Genomic DNA, 19780 nt, shown 5'->3' with positions numbered 1-19780 from the left:
AGTTCTCTCTTAAATGGACCCAACCTAGTTTAGAAGTATTCGAGGTGTGTTGAGTTACTGTGCTAAGGATAATCAACCTTTTTTTTTTTGCGGGTAGGATATATCAACCTTGCCGGGAAGCAAACAATAAAATATCAAGTTCCTACCTATGCTCTCTTCTACCACTTTAATTCTCCAATCTCTTTCCCCATAACCCTTCTACTGTACCACAACGTCTAACACGGCGACAACCTTGGCGTCCAGCGAGTATCCCACCCTAAAACCTTCATACCCAATAATATGGACACTAAGTTTTTCTTTCGGTGGTGATCAACTCATACAACTCAGCTTCATACACTGCTACTACTGATAATAACTAATTACTCCCTCCGTTCGGAATTACTTGTCGCAGAAATGGATATATCTAGACCTATTTTAATTCTAGATATATCCATTTTCGAGACAAGTAATTCCGGACGGAGGGAATACAAAGCATCAGAAACTGATGGTCCATCGAAATGACATTGCTCACTGACTGGTGACTGCTTCTGTATATTAGCTAGTAATACTAGTATGACAAAAACACATCCATCGTATAACTATGACGATTGATCCACGGCGATTGTTTCAGCTTCTCCAGTCCTCACCATTTGCATTGCACTCCATTAGCTAGGGGTAGATGATAATCTACTCTTCACATGTTGCTAGACATCCATGCCGGTAGGCACCCTACTCATGCGCAAAAGAGAGAGAACAAGAATTTAGTTATACATTTGCAGTTTTCAGAGTATGTTCTTCCAAAAATAGATAGGCCGCAAAAGGAGTGAAACTTTTTAGTGAAACTCACATGGGACTGGGAAACTGAAGCACAGGGATGGCGCCGGAGCTGGCTCCTGCGGCTCGGCCACGAGGATGTAGACCAGGCCCATGACGCCGGTGTGCTGGCGCACGCTGCTGTAGTTGGAGACGATGGTCAGCACCTCACCGTCACTGACCTTGATGGATCCTGGCTTAGGGTAGCACGTCGACATGCCAACGATGTAGTTCGCCTCGTTTCCTGCCTCCTTCCCTGTGCCGTAAGTTGGAAGCGATTCACAAAGAAGGCGTCCATCCTGTAGCAAGTCCAATGTACCTCAGAAGTTAGGCTTCCCTTTGCAGATAACATGTTGTGATGTTACCATTTAGACATCCTATAAACATATAAGGTCTCATTTAAACCGTGTAATGCCCCGTTTGGATTAGCAGAACTGAGCATGGAATTCAGGAATTAATTGAACTCGGTGAATATCAGCTGCTTGGTTGCAGACGGAATTGGAGTTGGAATCCTAATTCCAAGTTTCAGATAGGTAGTATTGAGTGTTTCCCCTCAGAATAACTCTGACAAGTGCATAAGCACAATAGGTAAAGCGATCAGGGTGCTAATCCATTACCTGGCCATGCAAAGAAGCACCGACTCCTCCGGAGTGCTGGTGCGCAACACTGAACACGATATCTCCTCCACGCGGCAAGGCCGCTCTAGCAGTCTTAGTATGGATGCACTCATTGTTGGCTCGGTTTTCTGCGCTGCATTCCTCGACTTGATACTCAACCTGTAAGCCAACGGTTTAATTCATAAAGGAAAAGGAAAAAAGATGGTGTATTTGAATACCCGTAAAAAGAAAAAATAATGTGTATTTGGAAAAATAGGATAGTTTTTAAAATCTGAAACAGTTGCCGTTGTGGCAACTGGGAAGTAGTATTTGCATACCTTGCAAGAATGTCCAGGAGTACCATCGAGCATAGCGGTATCCGTAACGTCAAATATGTAAATCTTGACAGGCACCACCGCATCAGTCCAGTCGAGCCACGTCACGGTGTACTGCAAGAACAACTTCCGCACCTCGCCATTGAACCCTTCTTTGACCCGACACTGGGTCTGATCATAGCAGCAAAATAGCCCACCAGTGTAGTTCTTTGAGATTGTGCGCCCATACTCATCAATTGTGACATTGTAAAAGTCGCACTTGCACTCGGTGCAGCTAGACTTGTCGACCACGCCCCTTGTGTCGATGGCATGAATATTGAGCAACCATTTCTCCTCATAGCCTTCAGGGGCCTTGTCTTCATTGCCAATCTCAATTCCATAAGGATCAGGAACCCATGTGGCAGTGTGGCGAGTCTCGGAACCGAGCCCGAAGTACTGGCCTAGTGTGGTCTTGCACACTCCATCATTCCTTTTAAGCATTCCTTTTGGAAGATTCTGCGTATCGGGGCTCTGACTGTTCTTCAGAGCATAGTATGGTTCTGCAACCCAGTGATGCAGGTAAGTCTCATGGAGCGGGACAGGGACGCCATTCTCATCGACGACCTCTGCATCAAAGCTCTTGACTGCAAGGTGGCCTCGGGGGAAGTCGACATCATGGTGGTACTTGTTTGAGACTGATCCAGGGCCCAGTAAGATGGGCGGAGAACGGAACGTCTTTGATTTAAGAAGATGGCCTCTCACGTTGAGGGCTTCAGAGGGTAGGGGAGCAATAGCCGATAGGAGCGAAATGAGCAGCACAACAGAGCCAGCCATTTTCATCTTGTCACCAGCTACAAAAGTCGACCATCTATCAGAAGAAAGTAGGATTGTGCAAAAAAGAAGCAAACCAAAATACTCTGAAGCAAGCTGACTATTCAGTTATATATTTGATTCAGAAGACGAAAATGCATAGGAGCTCTCGGGTGCTACGCCCCCCTATATTCAAAAATAATTTAGTAATTCAAAAAAAGTCAAAAAATCCCGGAACTTTTTCTGGAATCAAACATGACCAGGTATTGCACTCGTATAAAAAGATTTGAATAGAAAATGACTTTTATTGTATCCGGGGTCAAAGATTTCCCAAAAAACACTAGATACAAGTACTATTCATGCTATATTGTCGTCATAAAATATTTTTTTGCCCTGAAGTCAAGGAGAATTATTCCTTGGCCAAACATTTTATATGAGTACAATACCTAGTCATATTTGGTTCAAAAATATATCCAAGATTTTTTTAACCTTTTTAAAATTATTAAATTATTTTTTAATATAGGGGGGTGGAGCACCCGAGTGCTCCTAATCCACTTCCATTCAGAAGAGCCCTTTTATAGCAACTAGCAATTATGAATAACAAAATTCAGCTAACAACACCTGATACAGTGTAATAAACTTATGTTCATTGCCAGATTCATTAATTCAAGGACAAGCCTGCCATGACATGAACCATTAGTAGCCACTACTGAAGCAAGCTGACTATTCAGTAACTTGTACGAGGAGTGTGAAAGCGGGTCAGGTTTATTCCATTGAAGAGCAAGAAAGCAACTCTGGCTAAAAGTTTTACTAGGCATGTCGAGAAAGACAGCATCCACATGAATACTTGAGTAACTTGACAAGACAAAATCCAACCAATAAACAAGGAGCGAACGTACACCAGCTTGCTTCGTGGTAATCTCCCCTGTGTCAATTCGATAATATAGAAGACAGTAGCTTTCACAGGTGACCTATATATATATATAGTGTTCAAGTAAGCATCAAGAGTGATTTGATTGTTCACATAGAGATCGTCACTAACAAGGGGAACCGGATATGGTCAGGCAACAGAAACTCTGAACCTTTCCAACCACTAAACGATATTCTATTTTCTTTTAAATAATAGTACTCCCTCCCTTCTAAATTTGAACTAAAACCACGACGAGTAATTCGGAACGGAGGGAGTATAAAAGAAGGGCACCCCTGTAAAACTGAGACGTGCATCGAGACCCAATTCTTGACTTGAACAAGAAGCATCTATCTCCACATAGAAAGGCTTGATTCTCTTGACCACCAGTAACCCATGTATGTATGTGTCGCAAACAACCAGCAAAAAATACTACAAGGACGACAAGAAGAGAAAATCGAAATACAGTAGTCTTTTTATGAATCACAAACATTTTCTTGAAAGGCGAATCGCAGTCATAATCGGGACTGGGCCAAGAGGATATCTAAAGACGAAAAGGTCTCTCTGCCGGTGGATTGACTGACTGATTGATTCAGCAAATTAAAGATACCACAGAACAGATGAGAAACCAGAGTATTCTTCGCCGCAGCTACCCTAGCCGATCGGATGGGCCGTGAATGCGCAGGAACCAAAGGGAAGACGGGAGCAGAGCTAGAAGCAGAGGGACGGACGGCGCGTACCAGGAGGGATGGACGGAAGGGGGCCGAGGAGCAGGAGGAGGCGGAGGAGCTGCGGCTGGGCTGTGGGAGTCTGTACGGTTGGTGTGGTTGCCAACGGAACTTATAGGGTGCGGGGCGAGGCCACGCGGCGTCGGGCGCTTACGGCAGCGCTTGCGTCGCTGCGTATGGGGATGGTTTTTTTTTCCTTTTTGATGAGGGAATGGGGATGAAGTTATGAACGCGGGCGAGCCGGTTCACACTTTCTTCTTTCTAGAAGCTGTCACCATGCTGGACGGATAGTGTTTGGATTCTTTTTTTGCAAATCTATTGTTTCTTCCTATTTTGAGTAAATACAGTCGTGCTAAATTTGCATTAGTACTAGTACCAAAGAAAGGAAATTCCTTCTAGAAACGGCAGGCCACGATAGCAAATACTCACCGCCAGCGTTGAGGTGAGATATGGAGCGTTACTGGAGCTGGAGTACATACAGCGTACCACCTCGTCCTGGTTTATGGGTTCTCTTTGTATTTTTTTTACGCCAAACTTTAACCTTTGATTAACGAACAATGTTATTGCATGTCACAACAAATAATATCATTAGAAACTAGTTTAAATATGAATCTGGCGATATAATTTTTTACGACATGCACTAACATTTTGTTAGTTAAATCTATGGTAAAAATTTAACACAAAATATGAAGGGACCAATAAACCAAGACCAAGCTAATACCTAATAAACAGCTCAGAAACATACTGCGCAATAACGAATAATAATAAATTAATGAATGACAATGGAAGGAAGCACATACCAGCCTTATTTAAGGCATCAGCCATTGATCGAAACGTGCACGCGTAGTGTGGAACTCGTTGAGGTTGAGCCCATGTGGGACTGGGCTCTCGGGACCGTCGACATACATGGCGCTGTCAGTACCACGGTTTGGAAGCCTGGCTGCCGCCTGTTATTTGCAAATCTCATCTTGCGCCAAGGAAAAAGAAGGGTACAATGTGTATTGACAGTGGCGCCTTAGACCAACTCGGCCATATCAATTTCTTGTGTGTAATTCCTGCTAGTAAGATATTTTAACGGTCTGAGGCCCTGCAGTTTAATCATCCTGAATCCTCAGATTAACCATCAACGTCGAACAGAAAGTTAAACTCGCTTGAGAAAATGGAAAACCGCTAACGCTAATCTGCCATCTGCTCCCGGGACGAGCACTGTACATCTCTGACTACATCTCCACGTAGCGCCAATATCACACGTCCAACGTCTCCACCGATTGCCGACGAGCTAGCGGTAGAAAGCTACTGGAGCAAGCAGCCAACGGAGCAATCAAGTACTGTGCTAGTATTAATGCATTGCCAATATTTCTTTCTTATACTGTTTCCCTGGTTCCCACGGAGGAAAAGAGACTCCACGCATCCACTGCCAAGATTATTGCCACACAAGGGCTAGACTTATCTCTACAAGGCCTATAGCTATTTCCATTGCCATGTCAAAATAAACACGTACGTACATATATTACTTACACTTGACATATACTACTCACATGAACGTGGCGCTAAGGTCTCCAAGAAGAAAAATATGAACTCGGACATAAATAAAAGGAGAATAAAAAGAATCCATACCGATGTGATTTTTTTTTCGAAACGGGCCAATGGGAAATTACACATCGAAGATATATAGCCAAAACAATCGACGCTGTCAGGCTGTCACTACCGCCTTATCGTCCCGCATTTGACTGTAGAACCCCGATGTACAACGCCAGGGGAGGCATGTGGCTGAGGGAGGAGGTCATCTGCCGGACATGAGGTTCACCAAGCCCGGGTTTTCGTAGAGGGCGTTCATATCCCAGAACTCGCTCGTGGAGGACAGCGTCATCAGCGCCACCACCACGGATCTCATTGTCGGCCTCAGCTTGGGGTCCTCCTGTGTGCATGCGTTCGCCAGGTGCGTCATCTGCAACCACAAGCCAGCAAATGTTTTATCCTGGCTGCCATATATCCAATCCAACCACGCAACGAAAGCAAGATATATGCAATGGAACCGCTGTGCCCGAGCAAGTTTTTCTAACCTTGAGAATGGCGTCGATGGGGTAATCGTCTCCTAGCTTTGGATCGATCAGCCTCTTGAGGCCTTCCTTCGGATCCGGTGCATTGAGAGCCTCCTCAAACTACACATATTTCAGTGTATGGTAAAGTCATCAAACAAGCAAGGCAAATAATTTCAGCAAGCACCCAAAGCCAGGAATGAAATGCGCCATTAGAGCATCTACAGCAGGCCTCTTAAACCGTGAAACTTTCAGTTCGCGAAAAACGCATTTTAAGGGTCGGTTTGAGCTGCGGCCAAACAGACCCCTCAAACTTAAACTGTAAAACCAAATATTCACTTTTTTTTTCCCACGTCTTCTTCCTCTCGCCCGTGTCCACGGTCTCCTACAAAGCCAGTGGACAGCACACAAAAGCGGCCAAATACAGAGCCGCTGACGGCCAAATACGGAGCGCACGAAGCGGCCAAATCCAGGAGCTAGCTCCTCCGTCGGGGTAGCCAGCTCCAATCGATCCAGGAGCTAGCTCCTCAGCCATAGCCAGCTCCATTCGATCCAGGAGCTAGGAGCTAACTAGCTAGCTCCTCCGCCGTAGCAAGCTCCAATCGATCCAGGAGCGAGCTCCAATCAATCCAGGAGCCAGCTAGCTAGCTAGCTCCTCCGCCGTAGCCAGCTCCAATCGATCCAGTTAGGAGCTAGCTAGCTCCTCCGTCAAGAGAGACGCGTGTGGGCGGCAGCCGGGGCGGGCGGCCTGCGTCCAGAGCGGCACGGACGGCGGACGCGGATGTTTCCGTGACAGTTGGGGGCTCTCGCGAACTGCTTTCTTCCGATACAGAGCACCGTAGAAGCGGACGCGAAAACTGTATTTTTGCAGATTGGGAGGAGCTTTTTATCGCGCCCTTTAAAAAAATATACAGTTTTGCTAAAGCACATCTAGATGTGCCATAAGTATCGCACATCTAAGTTCTATGTCATTGATCTTAACGAGATTCGCGTGGATATTTTCTTTTTCTTTTTTCTTTTTCTCTTTATGTTTGATTCACTCACTTAGATGTGCAATAACTAGAGCACATCTAGATGTGTCCTAGACACACCCAAAAATATACAGGTCAGAGTCGTTTACTGGTTCTATTCGGGCCGCTTTTTCCGCCTAAAACTGTAAACCGGCGGTTATTTTACAGTCTTGTGCGTTTTAAGGGGTCTGCTAGAGATGCTCTTAGTCCATTAACATAAAGTGATTGCAAAAGAACTCGGGAAGCGACCAATTTAGTCCATGAAGCAGCACAAAGGTTGTGAAGGGCAACTCCACCTTGCTGCTACAATGTGTACAGCACAAGTGTTGAAGGAACAGCTTCAACATGCTGCGCTAGATATCGCTCTAGAGACGAATGTAGGCGGATAGGGCAGCAAGAGTTCAATCCAGAACTCCTAGGGCACAAGACCTACTCCAAGATCTTAGATAAGAACAACAAGTTCTATTACAGATAGAGATACATAGTCTAATTACAAAGTAGAGGTGAGGACCTCTATTTATAGGGCTTTGGGAAGCCTTCACATACTTCTACTTATAGCTGGAATACTCTAGAAACATTATTTAAGGTTCACCATTCTACTCATAGCTACTCACAACTAGAAGACTCTAGAAAACAGTAGATAGGATAAACAAAAGAAAAGAAATACTATATAGACCACAACAGAAGTATCTAGAAGTAGCCAAACAGATTTGACATATGATTATATTTTCATGTTCCTCATCTATTGTTCCTCATCATTCTCCCCTGGTTGTTTGGAACTAGCCCTCGAGTTATCTTCATAGAGCGCTTCTTCTGGATGGTAGAGAGTCAAGTCTACAACATTGAAAGTGTTGGAGATACCCATATCGCTTGGAAGATCTATCACATAAACATTATCATTTATCTTTCTCACGATAGAGAAGGGTCCATACCTTCGCTGCCTAAGTTTCCCTTTAACACCTAAAGGCAGCCTCTCTTTTCGGAGGTAGACCATCACCTTATCACCGGCTTGAAATGATTTTGGCCTCCTTTTGCAATCAGCAAGTTGTTTATATTTCTAATTTTGTGCTTCCAAAGAACCGCGAATCTCTTCAAATAACTCGATGTAATTATCAGCAAAGGACAATGCTGATTTTGAGTTTCCTCTTAATGGTAGCTTCACCAGGTCCACCACATGTGATGGAACTTTAGTGTAGACATGGAAAAAGGGCTCCTTCCTGTGGATTTATGCTTATTGTAGGAGAATTCTGCAACAGATAAAGCCAAATCCCATTGTTCCTTCTTTCTCCACAAATGCAACGGATCAGATTACCCAAAAACTTGTTCACTTCCGTTTGTCCATCTGTTTGTGGATGAGCAGTGCTAGAAAATTTCAATTAAGTGTTGAATTGCTTTCACAAAGTAAGCCAAAATGCAGCAAGAAACTTGCTATCACGGTCTGAGACAATAGACCTTGAAACTCCATAAAGTCTGACCACTTCTCGAAAGAATAGGTTTGCCACATGATGAGCATCTGTTGTCTTGCGGCATGGGATGAAATGAGCCATCTTAGAGAATCTATCCACGACCACAAATACAGCATCACTTCCTCATCTTGTTCTTGGCAAGCCCAAGACGAAGTCCATAGAAATGTCTCCCATGGAGCAACAGGAATAGGCAAAGGCATGTATAACCCTGTATTCTGGACTTGGCCTTTGCAGGTCTGACATACGGGGCACCGTTGAACGAACTTTCCAGCATCTTCCTTTAGTTGTGGCCAAAAGTAGCGAGCTTCCAGGTTAGCGATAGTCTTGTCCCGTCCAACATGACCACTAAGATCACTTGAATGGAGCTCTCTAACCAGCTTGTCACGTAGAGAACTTCTTGGAATGCACAAACGATCATTTTTGAAGAGATATCCATCTTGCATCAAATAGTCATCACCTAATGGTTGGCCCCTTGCGTGCTTTACCCAAACATGGCCAAAGTCTTCGTCACCCTCATACAACTTCTTTATTTGATCCCTGTCCGAAAGTTCAGCTTCAAAAGAAGTCAAGAGGCATGCACGACGACTCAAAGCATCGGCCACTCTGTTAGTTATTCCAGATTTATGCATGATGAGATAGTTAAACCTCTCCAGATATGCTGCCCATCTTGCTAGTATGCGGTCAACATGCTTTTGATTTCTAAAATGCTTCAAGGATTGATGGTCGCTATAAACAATGAACTCTTCAGGCAGCAAATAGACTTCCCAAGTTTTCAACGCTCTGAAAACGGCGTATAATTCTTGCTGATAGGTACTCCATTTCTGTCTAGCTTCACTTAACTTCTCACTAAAGAAAGCAATGGGCTTCCTTTCTTGAGATAGGACAGCTCCAATGCCTACTCCACTTGCATCACACTTCAACTCAAAAGTCTTGTTGAAATCAGGTAGTACCAAGACAGGAGCTTGTGATAGCTTTTGTTTAATCTCATTGAAACTAGCTTCAGCTGCTTCTGTCCATTGGAACTTTCCTTTCTTCAAACACTCGGTAATTGGTGCCATGATAATGCTGAAATTCTTCACAAATCGCCTATAAAAAGTTGCAAGGACATGAAAGCTTCTTATCTCAGAAATGGTCTTAGGAGTTGGCCATTCTCGGATTGCTTCAACCTTAGAATCCTCAACACGAATGCCGTCACATGTTATGACGAATCCTAAGAAAAAAAGTTGTGTTTGTAGGAAAACACATTTCTTCAAGTTGACGTAGAGCTCATTTTCCCTTAGTACTTCTAGCACCTTCCGAATGTGATCAAAGTGTTCATCCTCATCCTTGCTATAGATCAAGATGTCATCGAAATAGACCACAACAAAGTAGGATAAAAAGGGTCTAAGGACTTGATTCATTAAGTGCATAAAGGTACTTGGTGCATTTGAGAGTCCAAATGGCATGACTAGCCATTCAAACAACCCTTCCTTTGTCTTGAAGGCGGTCTTCCATTCATCCCCAGGTCTTATACGGATTTGATGATATCTACTTCTTAAATCTAGCTTTGTGAACACTCTTGCTCCACTAAGCTGATCCAACATATCATCCAGACGGGGAATAGGGAATCTATACCTTACGGTGATCTTGTTAACGGCTCTACTGCCCATACACATGCGCCAAGATCCATCTTTCTTTGGCGTGAGTAGGGCTGGTACAGCACATTGGCTAATACTTTCTCGAATGTGCCCCTTTTGCAACAATTCCTCCACTTTCTCCTTCAATATATCATGCTCCTTTGGGCTCATTCGATAGTGTGAAAGATTAGGAAGACTTGCTCCTGGAATTAAGTCAATTCTATGTTAAATTCCTCTCATCGGTGGCAAGCCATGTGGCTCCCCAAGTATGTTCTGAAATTCTGCCAATAAACCACATACCTTGGATGGAATTTCAACAGTCAGGTGCTCTTCTCCCTTTACAACAAGTGCAGCACACAAATCTGCCTCCTTCAAGTCTTCCATAAACTCATGAGAGGTATGGGAGATAATTAACATAGTTTAACCCTCCTCCTTAGAGGTATTATTTTCGGTTTTGTTTGGTAAGATAATGATCTTTCTCTTGTTCCAAATGAAAGAGTAAGAATTTTCCTTGCCCTTGTGTGTAGTATCCACATCAAATTGCCAAGGCCTTCCAAGAAGAACATGACTGGCATCCATGTCAACCACATCACACAACACATTTGAGCGATAATGCTTACCCAAAGAAAGTGGCAGGTTGCATTGTTTGGTGATCCTCATATTCACTTCTTTCTTGATCCATCCAATAGTGTAGGGATTTGGATGACCATGGGTTTCAAGCTTTAAATGGTCCACCAACTTCTGGGAGATAAGATTCTCGCGGCTGCAACTATCAATCACTAGTTTGCATACCTTGCCATTTACCGTGCATTTGCTCTCAAATATTTTCTTCCGTTGTGTGTCATCGAGTTGTGGTGTGGAACATAGGAGACGCTGGATCACACATACCACCTCTTCGCCTTCTTCTTGACAAACCTCTTGTCCGTCTACATCTTCAGATTCGTATTCTTCCTCGTCGTTTTCACCATCATGGATACTCGTGTTAACAAATTTCCTTAGTGGGCAATCGCTGGATATGTGTCCCTCTTTACCACATTTATAGCACTTTGGGCCTTCATTTGCCTTACCCTTGCTTCTAGTTTGTTTCGGAATGGGCTGTTTTGTCTTTGGTGGAGTGGCCTTTTCTTCCACTCTATTAGGTTGGCTCCTAGATGAGCCTTCGGTATGAGGATATGGAGGATATGGATCCTTAGTTGTCTTTCTCATCCTCACAAACCTCTCGGCCTTTAAGGCTAGAGCTTGTGCTTGATCAACGGACCAGATTTGTTGCATCATCAATCGATCTTGAATAGCATCACTGAGACCATTGATATACCTTGCAACTTGTTGCTCTTCAGTTTCAACAAGGTTGCACCTCACTTATAGCCTTAGAAACTCCTCCGTGTAATCTGAAACAGTCCTATTTCCTTAAGCACAATTTTAAAATTGGATAAATAGGATCTGGTCATAATCAGCGGGCAAAAATCTCCCTTTCAAGAGGCCTTTCATTTGTCGCCAAGTTCTAACACGTAGTTCTCCTCTCAGCCTGCGCTCCTCTTGAACGCGATGCCACCATGCACTGGCTCCTCCTTTCAGCTTGTATGCGATCAAAGGAACTCTACGATCTTCCGAAACCTCCATGACCTCAAAGAAAGTCTCCACTTCATATAACCAATCCAGGCACCCTTCAATGTCAACATTTCCATTAAAACTTGGGATCTCAGCTTTCACCTTGTATGTATCTCTTGCATATGTAGGGTTGGGTGCTCTCCGATATGCGTAGAGATTTGGTTCTTCAAGGGCATCATCATATTCTTCACCTTCAAAAGCTTCAACATAAATTGGCCTTCTTAAAGCACGTTGAACAACATGTTGTTGTGGCGGTCTTGCTCCAAGATTACCTCTCCTTCTTCCTTGATGAACATCTTCCTCTTCTTTAGATGAATCTCCTTCATTGGTAGCAGGGGGGACACCCTTTCTTATCATCTCAACCAGCTGGTCAAATCTCCTATTAAGATCTTCACGCAGCTCTTTGATTTGTTGTTCAGCAGCATCCATCCTCTTCTCCAATTGCTCCATTGCTTGCTCCAACTTGTTCTCGAAGAGGACAACAAGAACGATTATGGGTCAACGAGGCTCTGATACCACCTGAAGCAGCACAAAGGTTGTGAGCAACTCCACCTTGCTGCTACAATGTGTACAGCAGAAGTGTTGAAGGAACAGCTTCAACATGCTGCGCTAGATATCGCTCTAGAGGCGAATGTAGGCGGATAGGGCAGCAAGAGTTCAATCCAGAACTCCTAGGGCACAAGATCTACTCCAAGATCTTAGATAAGAACAAGTACTATTATAGGTAGGGGTACATAGTCTAGTTACAAAGTAGAGGTGAGGACCTCTATTTATAGGGCTTTGGGAAGCCTTCACATACTTCTACTTATAGCTGGAATACTCTAGAAACATTATTTAAGGTTCACCATTCTACTCATAGCTACTCACAACTAGAAGACTCTAGAAAACAGTAGGTAGGATAAAGAAAAGAAAAGAAATACTAGACTACAACAGAAGTATCTAGAAATAGCCAAACAGATTTGACATGACTATATTTTCATGTTCCTCATCTATTGTTCCTCATCAGTCCATAAACTGGTTCATTGGATCAAATACGGCCAGAACCAAGTCGGGAGAGAAAGAACCATCCACATGGCTATTGTTGCATTCCTTGGATCGTTCATAAACTGACAAACTTTTATGGGGACTTTTTTGCAAGATTCCATTGACCCGCGTTCATATTGAAACTGCCATGTGTAAAAAATATAAGCCATGCATGACTCAAACACACGTCGTAGGGCTCAGGTATAAGGCCTGCTAACCAAGAGAATTATAAGGTATTTGTGTAGCCATTGGTTACTATCGCTCCTTATTCTTTCTATTTGCTCAGTCAGTTCCTGACTAGGGAAAAGGTGGCCTGCTGACCAGTAGGATCTTAAATCATAAGTGAGGATTGTGTTACAACAAAGTATATGAAAATATCAGTTTTTGTAAAATTATTTACTAGGAGTACTGTACTACCTGTTCAGATTTTATTGTTCATGTGTATGTATTTAAGCTTAGGAGCAGAGAATATATACTTTGTTGTAACACAATGCAAACAAATGACTAAATATCCTACTGGTCGGCAGGCACTCTTTCCCTAGTCAAGCGTGGGTACAAATCCCACACAATGCAACTTGTGGTGTTAATCTTTTTTGGAAACTGACCAAACAAATAGAAAGAATAAAAAACCAATACTAAACAAGGCCTACACAAACAGCTTATAGTTCTGTTGGTTAGCAGGCTTGTACCTGAGCTGTTGACGCCTATGTTTAGTTTAAACGCAGACCGATGTAATCTTGCAAAAAAGCCCCTATAAAAATTAAGTCAGTTTATGAGTGGTCCAAGCAATGCCAGTGTGGCAATCCCTAATCGGTTTTGGCCTTGTTTGATCAAATAAATGAGTTTATAGACTAAATTGATCACTTTCCGAGCTATTGGCCTAAAGTGTGCGATCATTTTGAGTTAATGGACTAATGGCGCATTTCACTCCAAAGCCAGCCTGTACGTGGTGGCTTCGAAAGCATAACTGTGGGATAACAAAACATCCATATTAATCTGACCTTCTGTAACTAACTAATGTCACCAGAAGTAACAAAGCAGAATGACACACAAAACAGGTACCCTAGCAGTTTTATGAAGCATCGAGAGCAGAATGTAACTTGTTGGCTGAGCAGCACAATTACCAGATAAACCAATCCCTTTGAATCACTGGCAGATTCAGTTGATCGGACAATGGCATCTTTGGCTGAAATAAGTTCGTACAAAACAACACCAAAGGCATAGACATCGACTTTAGGAGAAACATCACCGTATCGGGCATATCTGCAAACACCGTTTCCCATAAATGTCAACATTCATCGCAAACAGGGAATACTTTGCGGTTAGCACAACAAGAAGTAGATGTTCAGGACACCTACTCTGGAGGCATGTAACCGAATGTACCAACAACACGTGTTTGCAAAGATGTACCACCACCAACTTCTGTAAGTTTTGTTAGACCAAAATCTGCAACCTGGAAGATACACATAAATATTACATCAAGGGTGGACACTGGACAGAACATATGAAACACATGAATTCTCCTTGAATCATTCCTACCTTTGCACGGGTGTTCTTGTCTATCAATATGTTTGCGGATTTGATGTCCCGATGTATGTACACTGGAACGGTATGCTCATGAATGTACTCAAGACCTCTTGCTGAATCTAGTGCAATCTGAACTCTTTCAACCCAAGAAAGAGGCTCATAACCTATCACAAATGCGCGGAGAGATTAATTTGCCGGAAGGAACAGAAAAGGCAGAGTCAATATTTCGGGAGGCAGAACATTACCAGTTCCACGCAAATGCTGGCTTAAGTTGCCATTCTCGATAAATTCGTAGACAAGGAACAAAGAACTCTCCGTGCAATAACCAATCAAGCGCACCTGCATGAAATTGAACATTGAAACGGCAGTGAAGAGGTTAAATTAACCTGACTAGAGAATAGTGTGAAATTACGAGATCGTCCACATGGAAAATCTATATCATCGTCCTATTAAAAAACAGTATTTTTAGGTACAGAAAAAGAAGATTTACGAACCAGATTAAGATGATGAACATGTGTCAAAACTTTTAACTCAGCAAGGAACTCTTGAGTAGCCTGCATGTCCATCTTTTTTATGGCAGCTTTCTGGACAGTGGAGGACACAAGAGAAATAAAGCAAGTCATTTCAAATGAAGAACATGTCATGACGCTGCATGATCACAATTCATGGACCAGCGCAGAGTTATATTATTTCACCATTGTTCAATCCCCTAGTTAAGTACTCCCTCCGTAAAGAAATATAAGAGTCTTTAGATCACTACTCTAGTGATCTAAACGCTCTTATATTTCTTTATAGAGGGAGTACATGTTTGTGGCATGCGGGATTCTGGAATGCAAATGAAACAAAAATGAACTAACCTCGCCTCTAAGCTCAGCATAATAGACAGCACCAAAACCACCTTGTCCAATTTTATGAATTATGTTAAAGCCTTCTGTAGCATTAAAAAGTTCTTCATATGAGAACTCGACTGATTTATCAACTGTAATGCCGGCAGCTGGTGAAGCTCCGTCAGCTTGACTGCTCGATGGTGTCACCTTTTGCATGGATACTGCACTGGCTGGAATAAAAAGAATAATAGTTCAGAAATAGCAGAAGTCACATTCTGTAGTAATATTTGTCAAGGCCTGTTCAGTTCAGGGAAGAACAAAACAAGGGGAAAATGGAAGCATAATTTGAGGTTCTCTAAATTTCTCTGTCCTCCAAAAGTACACTTATAGGTCCCTAACATAGCTCATTGGTTACACTTATAGCCCTGAAACTATTACTCATAATCATAACATAGTACATCACTCTATTTACTCCAAATATTTCCAGGTCCACAAAAATCAATATAATTGCTCACGCAATAGACAAGCATTACTTCAAACCACCCAAATCCCCTCGTATCTTTGTAACAGAACATTGTTGAGATGAAAAAGGACATAAATTAACTTGCAGTGGTGAAATTAGGACATGCAAATGCTTTTCTACAAAAGAAATTACAAGTATAATTGACAGTTCCAGGGTCAGAAAAGTAGTCAGAGATCCCTACAAAACTGATTGTTACCTAGACGGGTAGATTCTTCAGAAGATGGAAGCAAAGCGTCCTGTTTCGCCTTTCTTCGCCTATAAAACAAGAATAACACGACAGCCAGGACTAGTGCAACTACACCAGCCACAACACCTCCTGCTATTGCTCCTGCTGAACTTTTTTTCCCTGTTGTGAAGAGTTGAACATGAATAAACATCACAGTTCTCTCACAAGAATCAACAACATCCGGTTTTCTTTCCAAAAAACCTTAACGCCAAGCAATAATTAGCTCGCGAAAGGACAAAGGCTGCCTGTACTGCACAAGATGAGGATACTTATCAGCATAACTGCATGAGAATAAACATAACATGACGAGAAAATCAAGTGGATAGAAATACAAGTTAAAATAACAACTCTTACCCTGATGATTCCAGAGGAAGGTAGCTTCCATTGGGATCTGGAAAACCAAACAAGCAGAGGAAAATATTTCAGGAACACGCGATCAATTCTACGCAACATGTAATTGATTTTTTTATAATGGAATTTTTTATTGACTCAATACTTTGCATGAAGATGATACAACCAACAAAGTGTTCGCACTCAGCCTCTGCAAAACTATGCAATTCATGGCAACTGTTGCATCAAATTGAGTTAAACATCAATGTCAACATTGTAACCACATGGTATCATCAAACGGATTGAGGGTTTCGCTTCAACTTGTTTCTCAAAATTAATAGTTACACAAAGATCATTTGGTCCTAGGAATTATTTAGGAAATTTTCTTACCGAGTTACCATACATGCAGAATTGGCATGACACAACACACAGGACCAGCAACATGGACAAAACCATATCAATATGTGGCAACAAAATGGCACATGAAGAAAGAAATATGCGGGGTCAGCACTATAACCAGAGTTCAAACAGTTTATTTGCTACTCACAAACATTAATATAGCTGGAACTACGAACAATTAACAATCCAAAACCTCATAACAAAATTTGAACAGAGCACCAGTATCACTCTACAACCGAGTACGAAACTGCATAACACACTTCCCTAGTACGACAATTAGTCCCCAATACTCCTCCATTTCAGTCAGCTAAACAAAGCTAAAATTGAACCAAGTTCCACACAATTCAATTCGAATAGCAGCACTATTCACGAATTATGCAAAGATCGTTTGGGCCCCCAGAAATACTAGGCAGTTTTCTTACTAAAAGAGTGATCCCCACTACTTCTAATTATCTGAACATGCGTGCTTCCACATCATTAAAATTGTTGTAGCCGTTAGATTTAGGACCCGAATATCCAGTAAACATCAGATTTTTAGGCATGGCAAACTGAAAGTTTTTTCACGGCAAATTATGTTTACCGAGGGTGGCAAGTTTAGTTGGCGAGCATGGCAAATCCGCCTCAGTTTATTTTTTTGCCAGAAATTGCCGTGCTCACCAACCAGATTTGTGATCCTCACGCCAACATAAATTGCCATGAAACACCTTCGACTTGCCATGCTAAAAATCTGACGTCAGATTTTTAGCATTTTCGTAGATTTACTAGCTTGATCCACTAGCATCTGTGTCTACGCATGAGAATCCTATACTATGCAACATGCATTAGCGCATTTTAAGTGGGTTTTTAATCAAATTGCATTTAAATGTGACATGCACAACTTCTCATGTTAAGGATTTTTTTTTTGCTTATGCAGAAATTTCTCACATAGTTTAAATGTAAGGACTTAATTAGTATTCTACACAATATTTAGAAACTATATATCCAATTCCGTGGCAACGCATGGGGTATCGTCTAGTATGCAGAATTGGCATGACCCGCCCCACAGAATCAGCAACACAAAGCAATAGCAATCAATATGTTGCAACAAAAATGGCACATGAAGGAAGAAATATATGCGGTCGGCATCATAACCAGAGTCCAAACGGTTCATTCTACACCCACAAACATTAATATAGCTCGATCTTGAGAATCCAAAACGGTTTCTGGTGCCCATTTTATAACCTCGTAAGGAATTTTGAACAGAGCACCAATATCACTCTACAACTGAGCATAAAACTGCACACCGCACTTCTCTAGAGCAATTTATCCCCAATACTCATCCATTTCAGTCAGCTATACCAATATACTCCCTCCGTTCCTAAATATAAGTCTTTTTAGACATTTCAAATGGACTACAACATATACAGCATACGGATGTATATAGACATATTTTAGAGTGTAGATTCACTCATTTTGTTCCGTATGTAGTCACTTGTTGGAATCTCTAAAAAGACTTATATTTGGGAACGGAGGGAGTAAAATTTAACTGAAATCCCCACAATTCACTTGGAGTAGCAGCACTATTTGAATTGAATCCCCAGTTCAATTAAACTGAAACTGCACGCCACAGTTGAGTCGGCTAAATCTACAAGGGCGTTGTGATTTGTGAAGCCTGACCTTTGGCTGGGATATACACGATGCCGCTCCCGGTGACACCGTCCATCCCGGGGTTATACTTTCTGAGCAGGTCCATCTGCTCCGGCGACGAGAAGCTATGATTGGCGGCGACGGAGGCGAGCGTCTCTCTGTCCCTCAGCGGGTATGTGAGGAAGAGGCCGTACTGCGTGGAGATTCCGGCGTCGACGCATGAGCAGTTGACGGTGACGTTGACGGAGCCGACGTCGGGGATGTTGTTGGCCGGGTAGGTGTTTGTGGCCTGCAGCCAGGCGGGGGTGGTGAGGTTGTTGAATTGGTCGGCGATGCTGATGTAGGTGTCCCCGGTGTGGACGTCGTAGCGGATAGAGGCGGCGAGGAAGGTGGAGGCCGGGGCGGACGGCGGCGCGAGGCAATGGCAGGGGAAGGGGACGTTGAGGCGGTCCCCGGCGGCGACGAAGTCGAGGTTGGGGATCCCGGGGTTGTACTTGCCGAGCACTCGGTAGTCGGAGAACCCGAAGAGGTTGGCGATGTAGGTGACGTTCTGGTTGGACGCGACGTAGTAGGAGCCCAGCGCGAGGTCGCAGCCCCGGCTGCAGCCGTCCCCCGCCGCGGCGGCCGCGTTCGGGCCCGCCGCCGCGGCCAGGAGGAGGAGGAGGAGCAGGGGGAGGAGCGGAGGCGGCGAAGCTTCCATGGCGGCGTGGCGCGGAGGCGGAACCCTAGCGGGAGGGGCGGAGGAAGCTTGGCACCATTCGACAGTCTGTAGCCAGAGGGGATGGGCCGGGAGCGAGGGGGAGAAGACGCTGACGCGTCGGGGAGTTTGACTCGTCGCGGACGCGGGCAATCGGCAGTTAGGCCACGGCGTTTCACTGGCGGGTCTGGGCGAAACAGCCAGCGGGAGGTGGACGCGGTCGTGCCGGGGAAGCGCAGCGCGGCGGCTGCTGTTGCCGCGCGGTCAAACGAAGCGTGCTACGAATTCCTGAGGTCCCGCCGGGCACGGGGCGGTGTCCCATCCGGATCCGGGGGGAATGGAATGTCCCCGTCGCGCTCGCGCGTGCTACAACTAATTGCGAGATTAGGCTCTAATCTGAGGCAATATTGTAGTATAGTACTACTGCGATTACATGTTTGTATAACGTGATTACACGTTCGCCTCTGGATTAGATTAGTATTAGAATAATTCATGACAAAGCAATTGTCGAGGTATATATGTATGCTGCCTCCGGAACCTCCCCCGGCCGTCGGCACGTCGGCCGGTGACATTTGGAGCTATTCATTTCGGGGATTGTTTGAGACTTGGGCGCCGACGGCGGCGTCGTGTGCTCTGGAACTACCATCTGGAGCAAGGCTGGACGGCGGCCGTTCATGCGGTGGTTTGTGATTCGCTAGCTTGACATTCCCCGTCCA

General features: G+C 43.8%; 2 protein-coding genes across 4 annotated transcripts; both read right to left on the bottom strand.

The window, feature by feature from the left end:
- Positions 1–280: 280 nt before the first annotated feature.
- On the bottom strand, positions 281–4338 carry LOC125521732. Of its 2 annotated transcripts, XM_048686796.1 has the most exons (6): positions 4160–4219; positions 3412–3483; positions 1727–2553; positions 1410–1568; positions 827–1091; positions 281–708 (listed from the first exon to the last, which is right to left on the bottom strand). In XM_048686796.1, the coding sequence occupies exons 3-6, from the start codon at positions 2540–2542 to the stop codon at positions 674–676; spliced, it is 1275 nt and encodes a 424-aa protein (XP_048542753.1). In that variant the 5' UTR covers positions 2543–2553; positions 3412–3483; positions 4160–4219; the 3' UTR covers positions 281–673. The 2 variants fall into 2 exon arrangements, with proteins under 2 accessions (XP_048542753.1, XP_048542752.1); XM_048686795.1 differs by lacking the exon at positions 3412–3483 and having other exon boundaries at positions 4160–4338.
- Positions 4339–5593: 1255 nt separating this feature from the next.
- On the bottom strand, positions 5594–19318 carry LOC125521730 (chitin elicitor receptor kinase 1-like). Of its 2 annotated transcripts, XM_048686793.1 has the most exons (11): positions 18398–19307; positions 16367–16403; positions 15983–16131; positions 15294–15493; positions 14931–15020; positions 14682–14775; positions 14449–14600; positions 14268–14362; positions 14034–14172; positions 6211–6309; positions 5594–6095 (listed from the first exon to the last, which is right to left on the bottom strand). In XM_048686793.1, the coding sequence occupies exons 1-11, from the start codon at positions 19065–19067 to the stop codon at positions 5931–5933; spliced, it is 1890 nt and encodes a 629-aa protein (XP_048542750.1). In that variant the 5' UTR covers positions 19068–19307; the 3' UTR covers positions 5594–5930. The 2 variants fall into 2 exon arrangements, with proteins under 2 accessions (XP_048542750.1, XP_048542751.1); XM_048686794.1 differs by lacking the exons at positions 5594–6095; positions 6211–6309 and adding an exon at positions 12274–12405 and having other exon boundaries at positions 18398–19318.
- Between the last annotated feature and the right edge of the window lie 462 nt (positions 19319–19780).

The sequence above is a fragment of the Triticum urartu genome, chromosome 7 (genome assembly GCF_003073215.2).
Source record: "Triticum urartu cultivar G1812 chromosome 7, Tu2.1, whole genome shotgun sequence".
NCBI classification, from domain to species: domain Eukaryota; kingdom Viridiplantae; phylum Streptophyta; class Magnoliopsida; order Poales; family Poaceae; genus Triticum; species Triticum urartu.
Note: the sequence above shows the minus strand (reverse complement) of the source record. Positions and strands in the feature narration are given on the sequence as shown.